This window comes from Oncorhynchus mykiss, chromosome 28, assembly GCF_057628025.1.
Source record: "Oncorhynchus mykiss isolate SJ-2025 chromosome 28, ASM5762802v1, whole genome shotgun sequence".
Lineage (NCBI taxonomy): Eukaryota > Metazoa > Chordata > Actinopteri > Salmoniformes > Salmonidae > Oncorhynchus > Oncorhynchus mykiss.
In genome coordinates, this window is record NC_143049.1 from 24758030 (window position 1) to 24775839 (window position 17810).

Here is a 17810-nt window from a genome sequence, read left to right on the forward strand (position 1 = left end):
CTGCCGGTCTTCCTGCCTGCCGGTCTTCCTGCCTGCCGGTCTTCCTGCCTGCCTGCATCAGCTAAACCTGAGTCAGCAAAATGTCTAATTGAGCCGGGATGAAGGGAAATAGACGGAGATGGGAAGAGACAGCAGAGAGAAAGCAGAGAGGGATGTGTGAATGTGTGTGAGTAAGCAAGATGGGGAAAAGGCAGAGAGGTGAGGTGGTAGGTGTAAAACAAGAGAGAGCATGGGGGGGTGAAAGTTAAAGAAGGGAGGGAAGGGTGAAGGTTAAAGGGGGGGAAAGTCTGAAGGGTAAAGTGGGAGGGAAGGGTGAAGGTTAAAGGGGGGGAAAGTCTGAAGGGTAAAGGGGGAGGGAAGGGTGAAGGGTGAAGGGTAAGGGGGGAGGGTAGGGTGAAGGGTAAAGGGGGAGGGAAGGGTGAAGGGTAAAGGGGGAGGGAAGGGAAGGGTGAAGGGTAAAGGGGGGAGGGAAGGGTGAAGGGTAAAGGGGGGAGAAAAGGGTGAAAGGTAAAAGGGGAGGGTAGGGTGAAGGGTAAAGGGAGAGGGTAGGGTGAAGAGTAAAGGGGGAGGGTAGGGTGAAGGGTAAAGGGGGAGGGTAGGGTGAAGGGTAAAGGGGGGAGGGTAGGGTGAAGGGTAAAAGGGGGAGGGTAGGGTGAAGGGTAAAGGGGGGAGGGAAGGGTGAATGGTAAAGGGGGAGGGTAGGGTGAATGGTAAAGGGGGAGGGTAGGGTGAATGGTAAAGGGGGAGGGTAGGGTGAAGGGTAAAGGGGGAGGGTAGGGTGAAGGGTAAAGGGGGGAGGGAAGGGTGAAGGGTAAAGGGGGAGGGTAGGGTGAATGGTAAAGGGGGAGGGTAGGGTGAAGGGTAAAGGGGGAGGGTAGGGTGAAGGGTAAAGGGGGAGGGTAGGGTGAAGGGTAAAGGGGGAGAGTAGGGTGAAGGGTAAAGGGGGAGGGGAGGGTGAAGGGTAAAGGGGGAGGGGAGGGTGAAGGGTAAAGGGGGAGGGGAGGGTGAAGGGTAAAGGGGGAGGGGAGGGTGAAGGGTAAAGGGGGAGGGGAGGGTGAAGGGTAAAAGGGGAGAGAAGGGTGAAGGGTAGAAGGGGAGAGAAGGGTGAAGGGTAGAAGGGGAGAGAAGGGTGAAGGGTAAAAGGGGAGGGAAGTGTGAAGGGTAAAGGAGGGAGGGAAGGGTGAAGGGTAAAGAAGGGTGAAGGGTAAAGGGGAGGGTAGGGTGAAGGGTAAAGGGGGGAGGGTAGGGTGAAGGGTAAAGGGGGAGGGTAGGGTGAAGGGTAAAGGGGGAGGGGAGGGTGAAGGGTAAAAGGGGAGAGAAGGGTGAAGGGTAAAAGGGGAGAGAAGGGTGAAGGGTAAAAAGGGGAGGGAAGTGTGAAGGGTAAAGGAGGGAGGGAAGGGTGAAGGGTAAAGAAGGGTGAAGGGTAAAGGGGAGGGTAGGGTGAAGGGTAAAGGGGGGAGGGTAGGGTGAAGGGTAAAGGTGGGAGGGTAGGGTGAAGGGTAAAGGGGAGGGAAGGGTGAAGGGGGAGGCTAGTTACTCAACTGGTGATTTTCCTTCTCTTGAGTTCCATCACAGTCGAGTGTGTGTGTGGGACGACTATGTGTGAGCTACTGGCTGCATGCAGACTTGAGAGTCTTATAGGCATAATATTAAATATATACTATTTAGCAGACCCTATGATCCATCTTTCTATTCTACTGTTACTTCAATATCTAGAATTATTCAAACTGTTTTATAGAGACAAATGTTAATACACCCTGTTAAAGTGAATGCTTTAAAGCAGGGGTACTACTATTTGAGAAGGTCCAGTGACACAAATTTCCAAGGCGGCAAACGCACAATTGGGTCGACGCACAATTGGCCTTGCGTCGTCCGGGTTAGGGAGGGATTGGTCGGTAGGGATCTCCTTGTCTCATCGCGCACCAGCGACTCCTGTGGCGGGCCGGGCGCAGTGCGCGCTAGCCAAGGTTGCCAGGTGCACGGTGTAGCCTCCGACACATTGGTGCGGCTGGCTTCCGGGTTGGATGCGCGATGTGTTAAGAAGCAGTACGGGTGGTTGGGTTGTGTATCGGAGGACGCATGACATTCAGCCTTCGTCTCTCCCGAGCCCGTACGGGAGTTGTAGCAATGAGACAAGATAGTTGCTACTACAACAATTGGATACCACGAAATTGGGGAGAAAAAAGGGGTAAAAATTCAAAAAAATAATAATAATAAAAAAAATAAAAAAAATAAAGTGCATGTTTTCTGGAGAACAAAGGAGAGTTGAGCAAAAATAATAATCTGAATGCACAGAACGTCACTGTGGGCCATGTAATATTAATGTAGAAGTCTTGCCCTGCATTAATGAGAGGAATTACCCTTTGTCTCCTGCCAATGCTTGAACTTTGGCAAAAATGGTGTGAGAGCAATTCAGACACTGGTGCAGGTGTTCATTGCCTGGTGCGGTATTTGATTTTAATAAAAGTTACTTGTGGAGAAGGCTGATTCACAGCTGTATGTGGAGTCAAATATGGTCCGGATGTACAGTACCCGTCAAAGGTTTGGACACAGCTATATCAAAACTATGAAATAACACATAGAAAATCATGTAGTAACAAAAAAGTGTTAATCAAATCAAAATATATTTTATATTTGAGAATCTTTAAAGTAGCCACCCTCTTGGCATTCTCTCAACCAGCTTCACCTGGAATGCTTTTCCAACAGTTTGGAAGGAGTTCCCACATTTGCTGAGCACTTGCTGGCTGCTTTGACTTCACTCTGCGGGCCAACTCATCCAAAACCATCTCAATTGGGTTGAGGTCGGGTGATTGTGGAGGCCAGGTCATCTGATGCAGCACTCCATCACTCTCCTTCTTGGTCTGGGTCATTATCCTGTCCTGAGTGGGACTGTCCAAATGATAGTCCCACTAAGCGCACACCAGATGAGATGGCAAATCTCTGTGGTAACTATGTTGGTTAAGTGTGCCTTGAATTCTAAATAAATCACAGACTGTCACCAGCAAAGCACCCCCACACCATTAAACCATGTCCTACATGCTTTACGGTGGGAACTACACATACGGAGATCATCTGTTCTGAGTCTCACAAAGACATGCCGGTTGGAACCAAGAATATCACATTTCCAAAAGGAATCCCAAAGGACAGAAATCCACCGGTATAATGTCCATTGCTCGTGTTCCTTGGCCCAAGCAAGTCTTCTTATTGGTGTCCTTTAGCAGTGGTTTCTTTGCAACAATTCAATCATGAACAATTGATGTTGAGATGTGTCTGTTACTTGAACTCTGTGAAGCATTTATTTGGGCTGCAATTTCTGAGGCTGGTAAATCTAATGAACTTGTCCTCTGCAGCAGAGGTAACAATGGGTCTTTCTTTCCTGTTACGGTCCTCATGAGAGCCAGTTTCATCATAGTGCTTGATGGTTTTTACGACTGCAAATGTTTAGTATTGGCAGACATTCCTGTCTTAAAGTAATGATGAACTGCCATTTATCTTTGCTTAATTATGCCATAATATGGACTTGGTCTTTAATCAAATAGGGCTATCTTCTGTATACCACCCCTACCTTGTCACAACACAATTGATTGGCTCAAACACAATAAAGAAGGAAATAAATTCAACAAATTAACTTTTAAAAGCACACCTGTTAATTTAAATGCATTCCAGGTGAAGCTGGTTGAGAGAATGACATGGGATGAAATCAACATGGTTGGGAACATCTCTGCCTCGTAGCAGGCGGTGTTGTAGGGATGATGCTGCGCTCAAATGTTGATCCGTTTCAGAATCGTTGTCATGACCTCAGAATACTATTTTCTCAGGCACACAGGACAGATTGATGGATGATGCAGTGATATGATGTCAGGTCAGGGTGGTCCTCTTTCAAACGTGCAACCAGTCCCCTCCCTCTTTCCATCATGGCTGGAGTGCCATCTGTGGTGATGGAGACCACGGACTTCAGATCTCTCCCCCTTTTTGTCAGCATCCCTTTGATGACGTCACGGATATCCTCACCCTGCATATGGGCTTCTCGATTTGTTAAGCCCAACAGCTCCTCACAAAATGTCTTAATCGTTTTGTTATAAAATCTGACAAACACCAGAAGCTGGGCATCAGTGTTATCGGTTGATTCATCCACAGCTAATGAAATGCATGGTGCATTCTGAATGGCCACATCAAGTTGTGAAGTGAAATCTTCAGCTAATATTTCAGTTCTCCTCATTGCTGTGGAATGTGACAGTGGGATCTGTTTTTTCCCTGAGCTCATCTTTTTGTTTAACTTCAAGCGAGGTGTCAGCCACTTCTCATATGCATTATTTTACCAACTCATCGTCTGAACATGTATCCTCAGTGAACACTCCATTGCATGTTGTTGGCCTATCAGGGAATTGACAAGGACTTTAGTGGACCTCTCATATTGGGATTTGAGTTGGTGAATCTTGTTTGTTCTCACCTCCGTGTTCAGGGGATACATCTGATCAAATGTACCATGCCTGGTGTTATAATGGTGGTTAACATTGGCACTTTTCACAAGAGCTACGGACTCAGTGCACATTGGTTTTGTGCTAGAGTTGCAGGGAGAATGAATAAATACTGTTCCGTCCACTCGTCTTTAAATATTCGATTTTCAGAGTATTTTTTAAACATTTTTTAACAAGCCATATTAACAAAGATGCTGGTAACTAAGCTCCTATCTGTGACATGTACAGTAAACTGCGGTCAAATTTTTCTGATTCTTTCTGTCTGCTTGTCCCAAGGTTCCGCTGAGGATATTTGGATTAATGTGATTGGGTAAGATGGTCCGGACGCGGACCGCCAGTTGAGTTTAGCTGCATTAACTTAAGAATCTGCCACTTTTTTCAATTTTTGCCTAAAATGACATACCCAAATCTAACTGCTTGTAGCTCAGGCCCTGAAGCAAGAATATGCATATTCTTGGTACCATTTGAAAGGAAATACATTTTTTTGTGGAAATGTGAAAGGAATGTAGGAGAATATAACACAATAGATCTGGAAAAGATAATACAAAGAAAAAAAACAACCGTTCTTTTGTATTTTTTGTAACATCTTTAAAATGCAAGAGAAAGGTCATAATGTATTATTCCAGCCCAGGTGCAATTTAGATTTTGGCAATATTATTCCAAAACTAGATGGCAGCGGTGTATGTGCAGTGTAAGTTTTAGACTGATCCAACGAGCATTGTATTTATGTTACAATTTTTGTATCAAGACTGCTCAAATGTGCCTAATTATTTTATTAATAACTTTTCAAGTTCAAAATTGTGCATTCTCCTCAAACAATAGCGTGGTATTCTTTCACTGTAATAGCTACTGTAAATTGGACAGTGCAGTTAGATTAAAGGTTGTTTCCTTTTTGTAATGCAGCTTATTTCAGAACATTTGATCCCACAAAGGGGCTGATATCCGTCTGATTTGTACAATTCAGAGCCTGTATGGCTCCTATCTCTGTATAGATATCTGATACCTCCACATACTGTAAAAGCAATACAATTGTGTCAAGTTGGCTGGATGTCCTTTGGCTGATTGGGCCATTCTTAATACACACGGGAAACTGTTGAGCATGAACAACCCAGCAGCCTTGCATTTCTTGACACCAACCGGTGTACCTGGCATCTACTACCAAACTCTGTTGAAAGGCACTTCAATCTTTTGTCTTGCCCATTCACCCTCTGACTGGCACACATACACAATCCATGTCTCAATTGTCTCAAGGCTTAAAAATCCTTCTTTAACCTGTCTCCTCCCCTTCAGCTACAATGATTGAAGTGGATTTAACACAACTGACATCAATAAGGGATCATAGCATTCACCTGGTCAGTCTATGTCATGGAAAAAGCAGGTGTTCTTAATGTTTTGTACACAGTGTATACAGTGCCTGTAAATTGCTGAAATGCATTGCTTGCTATATTTTCCCATTATTACTGCAGCATAACATAATACAATGTTATGAGGACATTTTACATTTACATTTTGTCATATAGCAGACACTCTTATCCAGAGCAATTTACAGGAGCAATTAGGGTAAAGTGCCTTGCTAAAGGGCACGTCGACAGATTTCTTACCTAGTTGGCTCAGAAATTTGAACCAGCGACCTTTCAGTTACTGACCCAGCGCTCTTAACCACTAGGATACCTGCCGCCCGTAACACTAATAACCGTATCTGAGCATGATACCAGTGATGTTCTCCCACAGAGAGTGGAACCACAAAGTCTTGTTTAATAATCCCTATTGGATCCAGATGCTGTGGAGACATCATGGGCGTCTGGTTTCTCTATGGCCCCTTCCAGAAATATTACACTATGATAACTGCAGGTAAGGTAAGCCTTGTCCAAGCCAGAACAGCCCATAGGGCAGGAGCCTCTCTCCTGTTTCTGTAGCTTGAGGAAGCTTTGATGTAAAAGTACACCCCTGGAAGAGGACACTTGCCCACAACTGTGTTAATAAGCCAAGTTACTCCCCCTCAGCACAGAGCGGTGACATATCTTTAGTCCTCCTCTATGAATAAATCTGTATGTGTCCCAAATAGCACAAAGGTCAAAAATAGGTCAAAAGTAGTGCACTACATAGGGAATAGGGTGACTATTTGGAAAACAGCTTCGTCCAGAGAGAACCAAATGCTCCCAAATCCCTTCTACCTGTTGATCACCCTCCAGTTACCAGGATGACTTCAGCTCCAGCCTCACTGCCTGAGTCTGCCTCTGTCTGACTGGCCCTGTTGGAGAGAGTGGTAAACATCCCAAATGGCACCCTATTCCCTATATAGGACAGAACCTGTGCTCTGTTTGCCTCTGTAGCATATGACACATCAATGCGCTACTGACTGCTATCTCTCTGGATGTCCTCCACCTCCCTCAGACCTCCTCCCTATGGCCAGGATTACATGTGTTGATCCTCTGACTGAACCACAGAGATAGAACTGGTCAGGGCAGGCAGGCAGACTGAGTCACATCAGGACGTGAGCTGCATCATAACAGAAGAACACACCACCAACTTCCTGGAGCCTCCATTCTTTACAATTTTTTCTATTTTTATTTAACCTTTATTTACATTGGTTTATTCTCATTGAGATCAAATCACTTTTACAAGACAGACCAGTTCACTAGTGAAAAACTCCCCCTAGTCTTCTGGTTCTACACACTGCGTGGTCAACAGGTATTCTCCACTCTGACCTCCAACTTCACCAACTTGTACGTGTGAGCGGCCTTACCTTTCTCGTAAGTGGCACTTCAATTGGCACAGGGACAAGTTCGGCCAGTAGGCATCCGTAAAAGGCAACCATGAAGGCAGCCGGGTCGTTGTTGGGAAAGACCAGAGCTACCTGTGGACAGATAAATCACATAAAGGTTAGACAGAAGTGGTCATTATATAACTAAATGGGAAATCACCCACTAACCCACCCATCCAGACCCATATCAAACATCTCCAATCCAAAGTTAAATCTAGAATTGGCTTCCTATTTCGCAACAAAGCATCCTTCACTCATGCTGCCAAACATACCCTTGTAAAACTGACCATCCTACCAATCCTCGACTTTGGCGATGTCATTTACCAAATAGCCTCCAATACCCTATTCAACAAATTGGATGCAGTCTATCACAGTGCAATCCGTTTTGTCACCAAAGCCCCATACACTACCCACCATTGCGACCTGTACGCTCTCGTCGGCTGGCCCTCGCTTCATACTCATCGCCAAACCCACTGGCTCCATGTCATCTACAAGACCCTGCTAGGTAAAGTCCCCCCTTATCTCAGCTCGCTGGTCACCATAGTATCTCCCACCTGTAGCACACGCTCCAGCAGGTATATCTCTCTAGTCACCCCCAAAACCAATTCTTTCTTTGGCCGCCTCTCCTTCCAGTTCTCTGCTGCCAATGACTGGAACGAACTACAAAAATCTCTGAAACTGGAAACACTTATCTCCCTCACTAGCTTTAAGCACCAACTGTCAGAGCAGCTCACAGATTACTGCACCTGTACATAGCCCACCTATAATTTAGCCCAAACAACTACCTCTTCCCCTACTGTATTTAATTAATTAATTTATTTAGCTCCCCATTATTTTTATTTCTACTTTGCACATTCTTCCATTGCAAATCTACCATTCCAGTGTTTTACTTGCTATATTGTATTTACTTTGCCACCATGGCCTTTTTTTGCCTTTACCTCCCTTATCTCACCTCATTTGCTCACATCGTATATAGACTTGTTTATACTGTACTATTGACTGTACGTTTGTTTTACTCCATGTCGTTGTATGTGTCGAACTGCTTTGCTTTATCTTGGCCAGGTCGCAATTGTAAATGAGAACTTGTTCTCGACTTGCCTACCTGGTTAAATAAAGGTGAAAAAAATATATAATAATTTAAAAAAAAATACACAATTGGTTAGGTCACCAATATATATCCTCTATACGCATTCTGACTTTAAAGGTGGGAGGTTTGTGGAAAAAGTGGTTAAAGCTCAAACATGGTATGCTTTCTGACTTGAAAGAAAGGAGATTTTAGTAAAGTGGAAATTTGTCCATATCGGTTAAGAAGCAGCAGAAAATCTGTATGTCTGAAATCTCATCAATCATCGTAAACTGAGGCGTTTTAGGTCAGTGTTGTCACGCCCTGACCTTAGAGAGCCATTTTATTTCTCTATTTGGTTAAGTCAGGGTGTGATGTGGGGTGGGCATTCTATTTTTTGTTTTCTAGGTTTCTTTATTTCTATGTTTTGTCCGGGTATGGTTCTCAATCAGGGACAGCTGTCTACCATTGTCTCTGATTGAGAATCATTCTTAGGTATCCCTTTTTCCCTCCATTCAGTGTGGGTAGTTAACTTTATTTGTGGCACTTAGCCCTGTTAACTTCACGGTTGTTTGTTTTGTTGGCGACATTTTAAATAAAAAGGAAAATGTACGCCTACCACGCTGCACCTTGGTCTACTTCCAACAACACCAGTGACAAGTGTTGTGATGACAAGGTCCCAAATGCAGCCTAAACTCCAAAATCTCATAAAATATGACTTCATGCTAAGATATGAAAGCATGCTGTTAACATTATCCCATTGAAGCCCAGTGAAGTCAGCCTATTGAGGGAGTTTCTTTTCACCCGCTGACAGATGATTGGTGATGTCTAAACCTGGTTCAAAAAGAGGGCCTTTTCTCCTCAACACTGGAGTCAGAAAATGAGTTTGGTTGCTTCCCAAATGGCACCATATTCCCTATAAAGTGCACTATTTTTTAACAGAGCCCTATAGGCCTTGGTCAGAAGTAGTACACTGTAAATAGAATAGGGTGCCATTTGGGACGCATTCTTTTTCTACAAAGGGGCCGATTGAGCGTCAGCAGCAAGGCAGGCAGCCTTATCAGAAAGGTGAGATGCAGACCTCTCACTGAGCATCTGGCCTCTCTCTCTCACTATCTCAATTCAATTCAAAGAGCATGGGAAACACATGTTTACATTGCCAAAGCAAGTGAAATAGATAATAAACAAAAGTGAAATACATTTTGTTTTTTAACAGTAAACATCTCTCTCTCTCTCACACACACCTGATGTTATCTCCTCCAGACACTTTCATCTGCCTAATGCAGCTCTCTCAGCTCAAGCAGGCCCCAACAGAGAGAAGCAGATCACACAAAATGACAATGCTTCTCAACACAAAAAAAACTACTTCCTAGATCCTATATCTCATGTGTGCTTAGTGCCCTCGACTTGATCAATGGTGGAGTCCTTGTTATCTGGTGTTACTGCATGTTGGATCAGATGTGTACCAGGCTGCATGTCTGGCCTGGTGGTAGGACTGATAACAGTCTGTGTGTGTGCGCCCGATAACAGTAAATGTAGTCCTAAGTGCTGTTAATGGTTCCCATGTTGGACAGAGAACCATACTGTAGCCCTGACTGAACAGCATCTGGGGGTGGAAGAGTGCACCTCCCTGGATGGAACACAGTACCACATGTCCTCTACATACAGTCTCAAATGGCACCCTATTCCCTATATAGTGCACTACTTTTGACCTGAGTCCTATGGCCTTATGCGCAATATAGGGAATAGGGTGCCATTTGAGACAGTCATTGACCAGGCTGGTCGTGTTCAAAAGGATAAGGTTACTATAGCTAGCTACAGCAGGTAACCTTACCTGTATTTAAGAGCGTTGTCACATGAGGAACAGTTAGTTGTTAAACAACGCCATGCTTTTCTTGAATTCCCTTTTCCATACAGACTGTGTCAATACAAACACCTGTCATTTCTGGGTGCTGTAAAATCTTTTTTCAGAGCGTTCAATGTCACCCTGAAAAAAGCTTTTTCCCTCTACTTCCGTGCTGTTACCGTGTGAGCCGTGACACATCCCATTCTGATAAACCTCCACGCAGCTCTGGAGGGACTTATTATAGGCTTCAATAAACTCCTTATGAAAAGTCTAGTCAATGCTACTTTGTAATTTACAGGGAGGGGGCGGGAGAAGAAACATCCTGTATAGTAATTAACCACTCCTCTAGTTAACAAGGAAACACTGGCATGATGCCAGCTTGGTTGCGTCCCAAATAGCATACTATTTCCTTTATAGTGGACTACTTTTGACCAAGGCCCATATGTCCTACCAAGCAAGCAGAGGGGAATAACCTACCTAGATGAAAGGAACAAAGCAACGTCCTTATAATAGGACGGATGATGAGGAGACTTGGCGAACACAGATTGGAACAATATGGAAAGTTTATAGTTCTTCATTACAATCCTCTACTCGTAATTCAAAGCTGGCGACATGTTGTGTTAATGTATACCGTGAGTTGTAAATCATGGCAGTAGTAAAGATGGCAGTGGTAAAGACAACAGTAGTAAAGACAACAGTAGTAAAGACGGCAGTGGTAAAGACAACAGTAGTAAAGACAACAGTAGTAAAGACAACAGTAGTAAAGACGGCAGTGGTAAAGACGGCAGTGGTAAAGACAACAGTGGTAAAGACAACAGTGGTAAAGACAACAGTGGTAAAGACAACAGTGGTAAAGACAACAGTGGTAAAGACAACGGTGGTAAAGACAACGGTGGTAAAGACGGCGGTGGTAAAGACGGCGGTGGTAAAGACGGCGGTGGTAAAGACGGCGGTGGTAAAGACGGCGGTGGTAAAGACGGCGGTGGTAAAGACAACAGTGGTAAAGACGACAGTGGTAAAGACGACAGTGGTAAAGACGACAGTGGTAAAGACGACAGTGGTAAAGACGACAGTGGTAAAGACGGCAGTGGTAAAGATAACAGTGGTAAAGATAACAGTGGTAAAGATAACAGTGGTAAAGATAACAGTGGTAAATATGGCAGTAGTAAAGATGGCAGTAGTAAAGATAACAGTGGTAAAGATGGCAGTGGTGAAGATAACAGTAGTAAAGATAACAGTAGTAAAGGTGGCAGTAGTAAGTAAAGACAACAGTAGTAAAGATGGCAGTAGTAAAGACAACAGTAGTAAAGATGGCAGTAGTAAAGATAACAGTAGTAAAGATAACAGTAGTAAAGATGGCAGTAGTAAAGATAACAGTGGTAAAGATGGCAGTGGTGAAGATAACAGTAGTAAAGATGGCAGTAGTAAGTAAAGACAACAGTAGTAAAGATGGCAGTAGTAAAGACAACAGTAGTAAAGATAACAGTAGTAAAGATGGCAGTAGTAAAGATGGCAGTAGTAAAGATGGCAGTAGTAAAGATAACAGTAGTAAAGATGGCAGTAGTAAGTAAAGACAACAGTAGTAAAGATGGCAGTAGTAAAGACAACAGTAGTAAAGATGGCAGTAGTAAAGATAACAGTAGTAAAGATGGCAGTAGTAAGTAAAGACAACAGTAGTAAAGATGGCAGTAGTAAAGACAACAGTAGTAAAGATGGCAGTAGTAAAGATAACAGTAGTAAAGATGGCAGTAGTAAAGATAACAGTAGTAAAGATGGCAGTAGTAAGTAAAGACAACAGTAGTAAAGATGGCAGTAGTAAAGATGGCAGTAGTAAAGATGGCAGTAGTAAAGATGGCAGTAGTAAAGATAACAGTAGTAAAGATAACAGTAGTAAAGATGGCAGTAGTAAGTAAAGACAACAGTAGTAAAGATGGCAGTAGTAAAGACAACAGTAGTAAAGATGGCAGTAGTAAAGATAACAGTAGTAAAGATGGCAGTAGTAAGTAAAGACAACAGTAGTAAAGATGGCAGTAGTAAAGACAACAGTAGTAAAGATGGCAGTAGTAAAGATAACAGTAGTAAAGATGGCAGTAGTAAGTAAAGACAACAGTAGTAAAGATGGCAGTAGTAAAGACAACAGTAGTAAAGATGGCAGTAGTAAAGACAACAGTAGTAAAGATAACAGTAGTAAAGAAAACAGTAGTAAAGATGGCAGTAGTAAGTAAAGACAACAGTAGTAAAGATGGCAGTAGTAAAGATAACAGTAGTAAAGATGGCAGTAGTAAAGATAACAGTAGTAAAGATAACAGTAGTAAAGATAACAGTAGTAAAGATGGCAGTAGTAAAGATAACAGTAGTAAAGATAACAGTAGTAAAGATGGCAGTAGTAAAGATAACAGTAGTAAAGATAACAGTAGTAAAGTTAACAGTAGTAAAGTTAACAGTAGTAAAGATAACAGTAGTAAAGATAACAGTAGTAAAGATAACAGTAGTAAAGATAACAGTAGTAAAGATGGCAGTAGTAAGTAAAGACAACAGTAGTAAAGATAACAGTAGTAAAGATGGCAGTAGTAAGTAAAGACAACAGTAGTAAAGATGGCAGTAGTAAAGATAATAGTTGTAAAGATAACAGTAGTAAAGATGGCAGTAGTAAAGATAACAGTAGTAAAGATGGCAGTAGTAAAGATGGCAGTAGTAAAGATAACAGTAGTAAAGATAACAGTAGTAAAGATGGCAGTAGTAAAGATTGTAAAGATCTAAAGGGAGAGTGTACTGATACAGTCATGATAGATAACATAACAGTGGCCAGAGAAGTACCCAATCCTAGGCCATGTCCTGAGCCTGAACACGGAACATTAAGCCTCATGGCTGGTGCTTATCTTGGATCCTGGGGAGGGCATGATGCTCTTGCTGCTGGGTAAGATTCACTCTGCACGTAGACAGACGCTGGAGCTCAACCACAGGCCTCCCTTCCTCCAACTCTCCATCATTCCTTCCTCCCCTCAACCATTCCCTCTCTCCCCTCGACCATTCCCTCTCTCCTCCCTCGCGCCTCCCTTAATCCATCCATCCATCCATCCCTTCATCACTCCCACCCTCCTTCACCCATTTTCTCCCTCCCCCATCTCTTTATCCCTCATTCACTATTTCCCTCTATCCATCTCTCCCCCTTCACCTCTCCCCAACTCCATTCCTTCCTCTCTCCCTCTGTTATGGATTACCTCCCCGTACTCACCCGGTCTCCAGGTCTGACCATAGGTTCCTGCTTGTTCCCCAGCTTGTGGAGGATGTTATAGGCCACCTTCATACTCCGCACCCAAAGTTTTCCTACAGGGTTAAATCAAAATAAACACTGGTCACCGATCTGATTCAGAGGCTATGGACCCAGGGCAAAGATGGCAGCATCACTGTTATAGACCCACTCCAAACAACATGAGGAGGAAGAGGAAAGAGAGGGAGCACATCAAAGAGCAGCATGAGAAAAAATACAATGTAGGTTGCTTGAATAGATGATCGAAAAGCACAAAAAAGACAATGTCGTTTTTCTTATTCAATCTTCAGTACATTGTGGGGATGTCTGGTTATATTGGTTGGTAAAAATAATCAAGTTCCAGGTAACTAGAACCTCCCTTTTTGGATGGTGAACTAAACGTTATTTTGAGCCAAGTACTTAACATTTCTCGGAACCGACTAAAGCTTGAAGAAAAACATTTGTACTCATATCAGTGAGAAAGCAAACGACTTGCCAGCGTTGTATTCATTAGAGCACAACATAACAAACTGTTTTGAAATGTTATGCAATGGAAATCAAAAATTAGCATTTCTTATTGGACAAGTTCAGATAGTTTCTCCAAGTTTCTTCCATTTGGTGCCTAATGAAAACGACACAGCTCTGATCTGCCTGGTTACGGTACCAGTTCTCCAGATGCTGAGAGGAAGAGAGAGCTGAGGTTGTTCCTTGGAGGACTCTGAGGTAGCGTGGTGACAGTGTGTCTGGTCTTGTTTGCATCTCAAATGGCACCCTATTCCCTTTATAGTGCACTACTAGAAAGGGGTCCTATGGGCCCTGGTCAAAAGCAGTGCACTATATTGTATATAGGGTGCCATTTGAGAGAGAGACTTTCCTTTGAGGGCTGACTAACTGACTCAGTGGTGAAATGGGGACTGTGAAGAGTCATTCTTTGGCTGTGTCGTACCTACACTGTGTTTACACCCCACCCAACTCCTGGTTTGTCTAAACATGGTCAGGTTTGTGTGTGTGTGTGTGTGTGTGTGTGTGTGTGTGTGTGTGTGTGTGCACACGCATGCAACTTCTCTTTCTGTCAGTTTGGTGTTTTTTTCTTTCAGAGATCTCTAGGTGATCTCAGCTCTACAAGCTCAGTGGACTGATTCAATCTACTGCATGGATAGACATTTCAGCCTACAGTCCTGTGAAGGTGTACAAAAATAAAGTTTCAGCTAGCTTTCCCTCTGGAATTATTTTCAACTGGATTATTAGCTTGGGAGCTTGAGTTAAACTAATGAGGGCATACAGCATAATTTAGGCATTATCATCATTTTCTTTATTAATGGACCATAGACAGTGAATAATGGAGAATATTACCTTCCTAGATACGGAGCGCTATGTTTCCATGATCACTTAATGAAGCACCCCAGTCAACAGTCATTTTATATTTAAATTACATAGGCCCAAATGGCACCATATCCCCCTACTTAGTACACTACTTTTGACCAGGGCTCTGGTCAAAGTAGTGCACTATATAAGGAATAGGGTGCCATTTGGGATACAGTACTGGAGGGAATGTTGTTCTATCATGGTGTTGTGATCTCTAGTCGGCCCAACGTTAAATGAAATGATCCTAATCTAATCATTTATCTAAGGATGGCTTAAATGGATACCACTCTTTCTACAATACATAGTGCTCATTTGTAAAGGATGGGATAGATATTGACTACAGTCCCACTGTTTAAGAATATTTTTGCGTTCCATGCGCCACTGTTTCAGCTGCACGTGGGAGGGTTGATTCCCAATTGGGAACCAGTATCGTAGACAGGTTAACTGCAGTGCAGTGTGTGCATTTAACTAGCCAAATTTTGGATGATAAATTCATGTAATTAAAAATATGAACTTTTTGGACCCAGAGACACTGATTAGGAGGAATGAATCCTATCTGTACTAAGATAAAGCTATCATGTAGGAGTTGAGGAATGAATCCTACCTGTATTACGATAAAGCTATCATGTAGGAGTTGAGGAATGAATTATATCTGTATTACGATAAAGCTATCATGTAGGAGTTGAGGAATGAATCCTATCTGTACTACGATAAAGCTATCATGTAGGAGTTGAGGAATGAATCCTACCTGTATTACGATAAAGCTATCATGTAGGAGTTGATGCTGTAAGCAAAATGACCTTGTCCTCGTCATGAAGCATCACAGAGAAACCAGAGGAATTAACAAGTGAGTAAAGAGAATGAGGCACAGCAAGGAGAGAGCGAGAGAGAGAAATAGTAGAGAGGTGAGTAGAGAGTGTAGAGAGAGTAAAGATAGTAGAGAGAGTAGAACATGTAGACAGAGAGAGAAGATAGTAGAGAGAGGAGAGTGGAGAGTAGACATAGTAGAGAGAGAGTAAAGATAGTAGAAAGAAAAGAGCGTGTAAACAGAGAGAGCAGAGAGGGAGTAGTGTGTAGACAGAGAGCGTAGAGAGAGTAGTGTGTAGACAGAGAGATTAGAGAGAGTTAAGATAGTAGAGAGAGAGTAGTGTGTAGACAGAGAGAGTAGAGAGAGTAAAGATAGTAGAGAGTGTAGACAGAGAGAGGAGAGAGAGTAAAGATAGTAGAGAGTAGAGTGTAGAGAGAGAGCAGAGATAGTACAGAGAGAGTAGTGTGTAGACTGAGAGGAGAGAGTAAAGATAGTATAGAGAGTAGAGTGTAGAGAGAGCAGAGATAGTAGAAAGAGAGTAAAGATAGTATAGAGAGAGTAGTGTGTAGACAGAGAGGAGAGAGTAAAGATAGTAGAGAGTGTAGAGAGAGCAGAGATAGTAGAAAGAGAGTAAAGATAGTATAGAGAGAGTAGTGTGTAGACAGAGAGAGGAGAGAGAGTAAAGGTAGTAGAGTGTGTAGACAGAGAGAGGAGAGAGAGTAAAGAGAGTAGAGAGTAGAGTGTAGAGAGAGAGCAGAGATAAGAGAGAGAGTAAAGATAGTAGAGTGTAAAGAGATAGAGATAGTAGAGAGAGTAGAGCATGTAAACAGAGAGTAGAGAGAGTAAAGATAGGAGAGTAGAGTGTAGACAAAGACAGTAAAGACAGTAGAGAGAAAGTAAGAGAGAAAATAGAGAAAGTAGAGATAGTAGAGGGTGTAGGCGGAGAGAAGAGAGAGTAGAGAGCGAAAGACAGCGAAAGGGGTATTCCCAACTTTTGTGCATTTAACTAATAACAATACGGTGGGAATTATTCTGGGTGAGGGAGAACCTGCGAATATATTACTGCCAGATACAGTGCCTTGCGAAAGTATTCGGCCCCCTTGAACTTTGCAACCTTTTGCCACATTTCAGGCTTCAAACATAAAGATATAAAACTGTATTTTTTGTGAAGAATCAACAACAAGTGGGACACAATCATGAAGTGGAACGACATTTATTGGATATTTCAAACTTTTTTAACAAATCAAAAACTGAAAAATTGGGCGTGCAAAATTATTCAGCCCCCTTAAGTTAATACTTTGTAGCGCCACCTTTTGCTGCGATTACAGCTGTAAGTCGCTTGGGGTATGTCTATCAGTTTTGCACATCGAGAGACTGAAATTTTTTCCCATTCCTCCTTGCAAAACAGCTCGAGCTCAGTGAGGTTGGATGGAGAGCATTTGTGAACAGCAGTTTTCAGTTCTTTCCACAGATTCTCGATTGGATTCAGGTCTGGACTTTGACTTGGCCATTCTAACACCTGGATATGTTTATTTTTGAACCATTCCATTGTAGATTTTGCTTTATGTTTTGGATCATTGTCTTGTTGGAAGACAAATCTCCGTCCCAGTCTCAGGTCTTTTGCAGACTCCATCAGGTTTTCTTCCAGAATTGTCCTGTATTTGGCTCCATCCATCTTCCCATCAATTTTAACCATCTTCCCTGTCCCTGCTGGATAAAAGCAGGCCCAAACCATGATGCTGCCACCACCATGTTTGACAGTGGGGATGGTGTGTTCAGCTGTGTTGCTTTTACGCCAAACATAACGTTTTGCATTGTTGCCAAAAAGTTCAATTTTGGTTTCAGAGCACCTTCTTCCACATGTTTGGTGTGTCTCCCAGGTGGCTTGTGGCAAACTTTAAACAACACTTTTTATGGATATCTTTAAGAAATGGCTTTCTTCTTGCCACTCTTCCATAAAGGCCAGATTTGTGCAATATACGACTGATTGTTGTCCTATGGACATAGTCTCCCACCTCAGCTGTAGATCTCTGCAGTTCATCCAGAGTGATCATGGGCCTCTTGGCTGCATCTCTGATCAGTCTTCTCCTTGTATGAGCTGAAAGTTTAGAGGGACGGCCAGGTCTTGGTAGATTTGCAGTGGTCTGATACTCCTTCCATTTCAATATTATCGCTTGCACAGTGCTCCTTGGGATGTTTAAAGCTTGGGAAATCTTTTTGTATCCAAATCCGGCTT

General features: G+C 42.9%; 1 protein-coding gene across 32 annotated transcripts in view; it reads right to left on the bottom strand.

Annotated features, from left to right (window-relative positions):
* The window catches only part of LOC110508187 (disco-interacting protein 2 homolog C), a 254241-nt gene that overhangs the window by 61618 nt on the left and 174813 nt on the right, over positions 1-17810 (bottom strand). For all 32 annotated transcript variants that reach the window (XM_090224799.1, XM_090224813.1, XM_090224804.1 and 29 more), the window contains 2 exons: positions 13387-13478; positions 7225-7335 (listed from right to left, as the gene is read on the bottom strand). In XM_090224799.1, coding sequence (XP_090080925.1) covers positions 7225-7335; positions 13387-13478 — 203 coding nt within the window. The remainder of the gene's footprint in view (positions 1-7224; positions 7336-13386; positions 13479-17810) is intronic.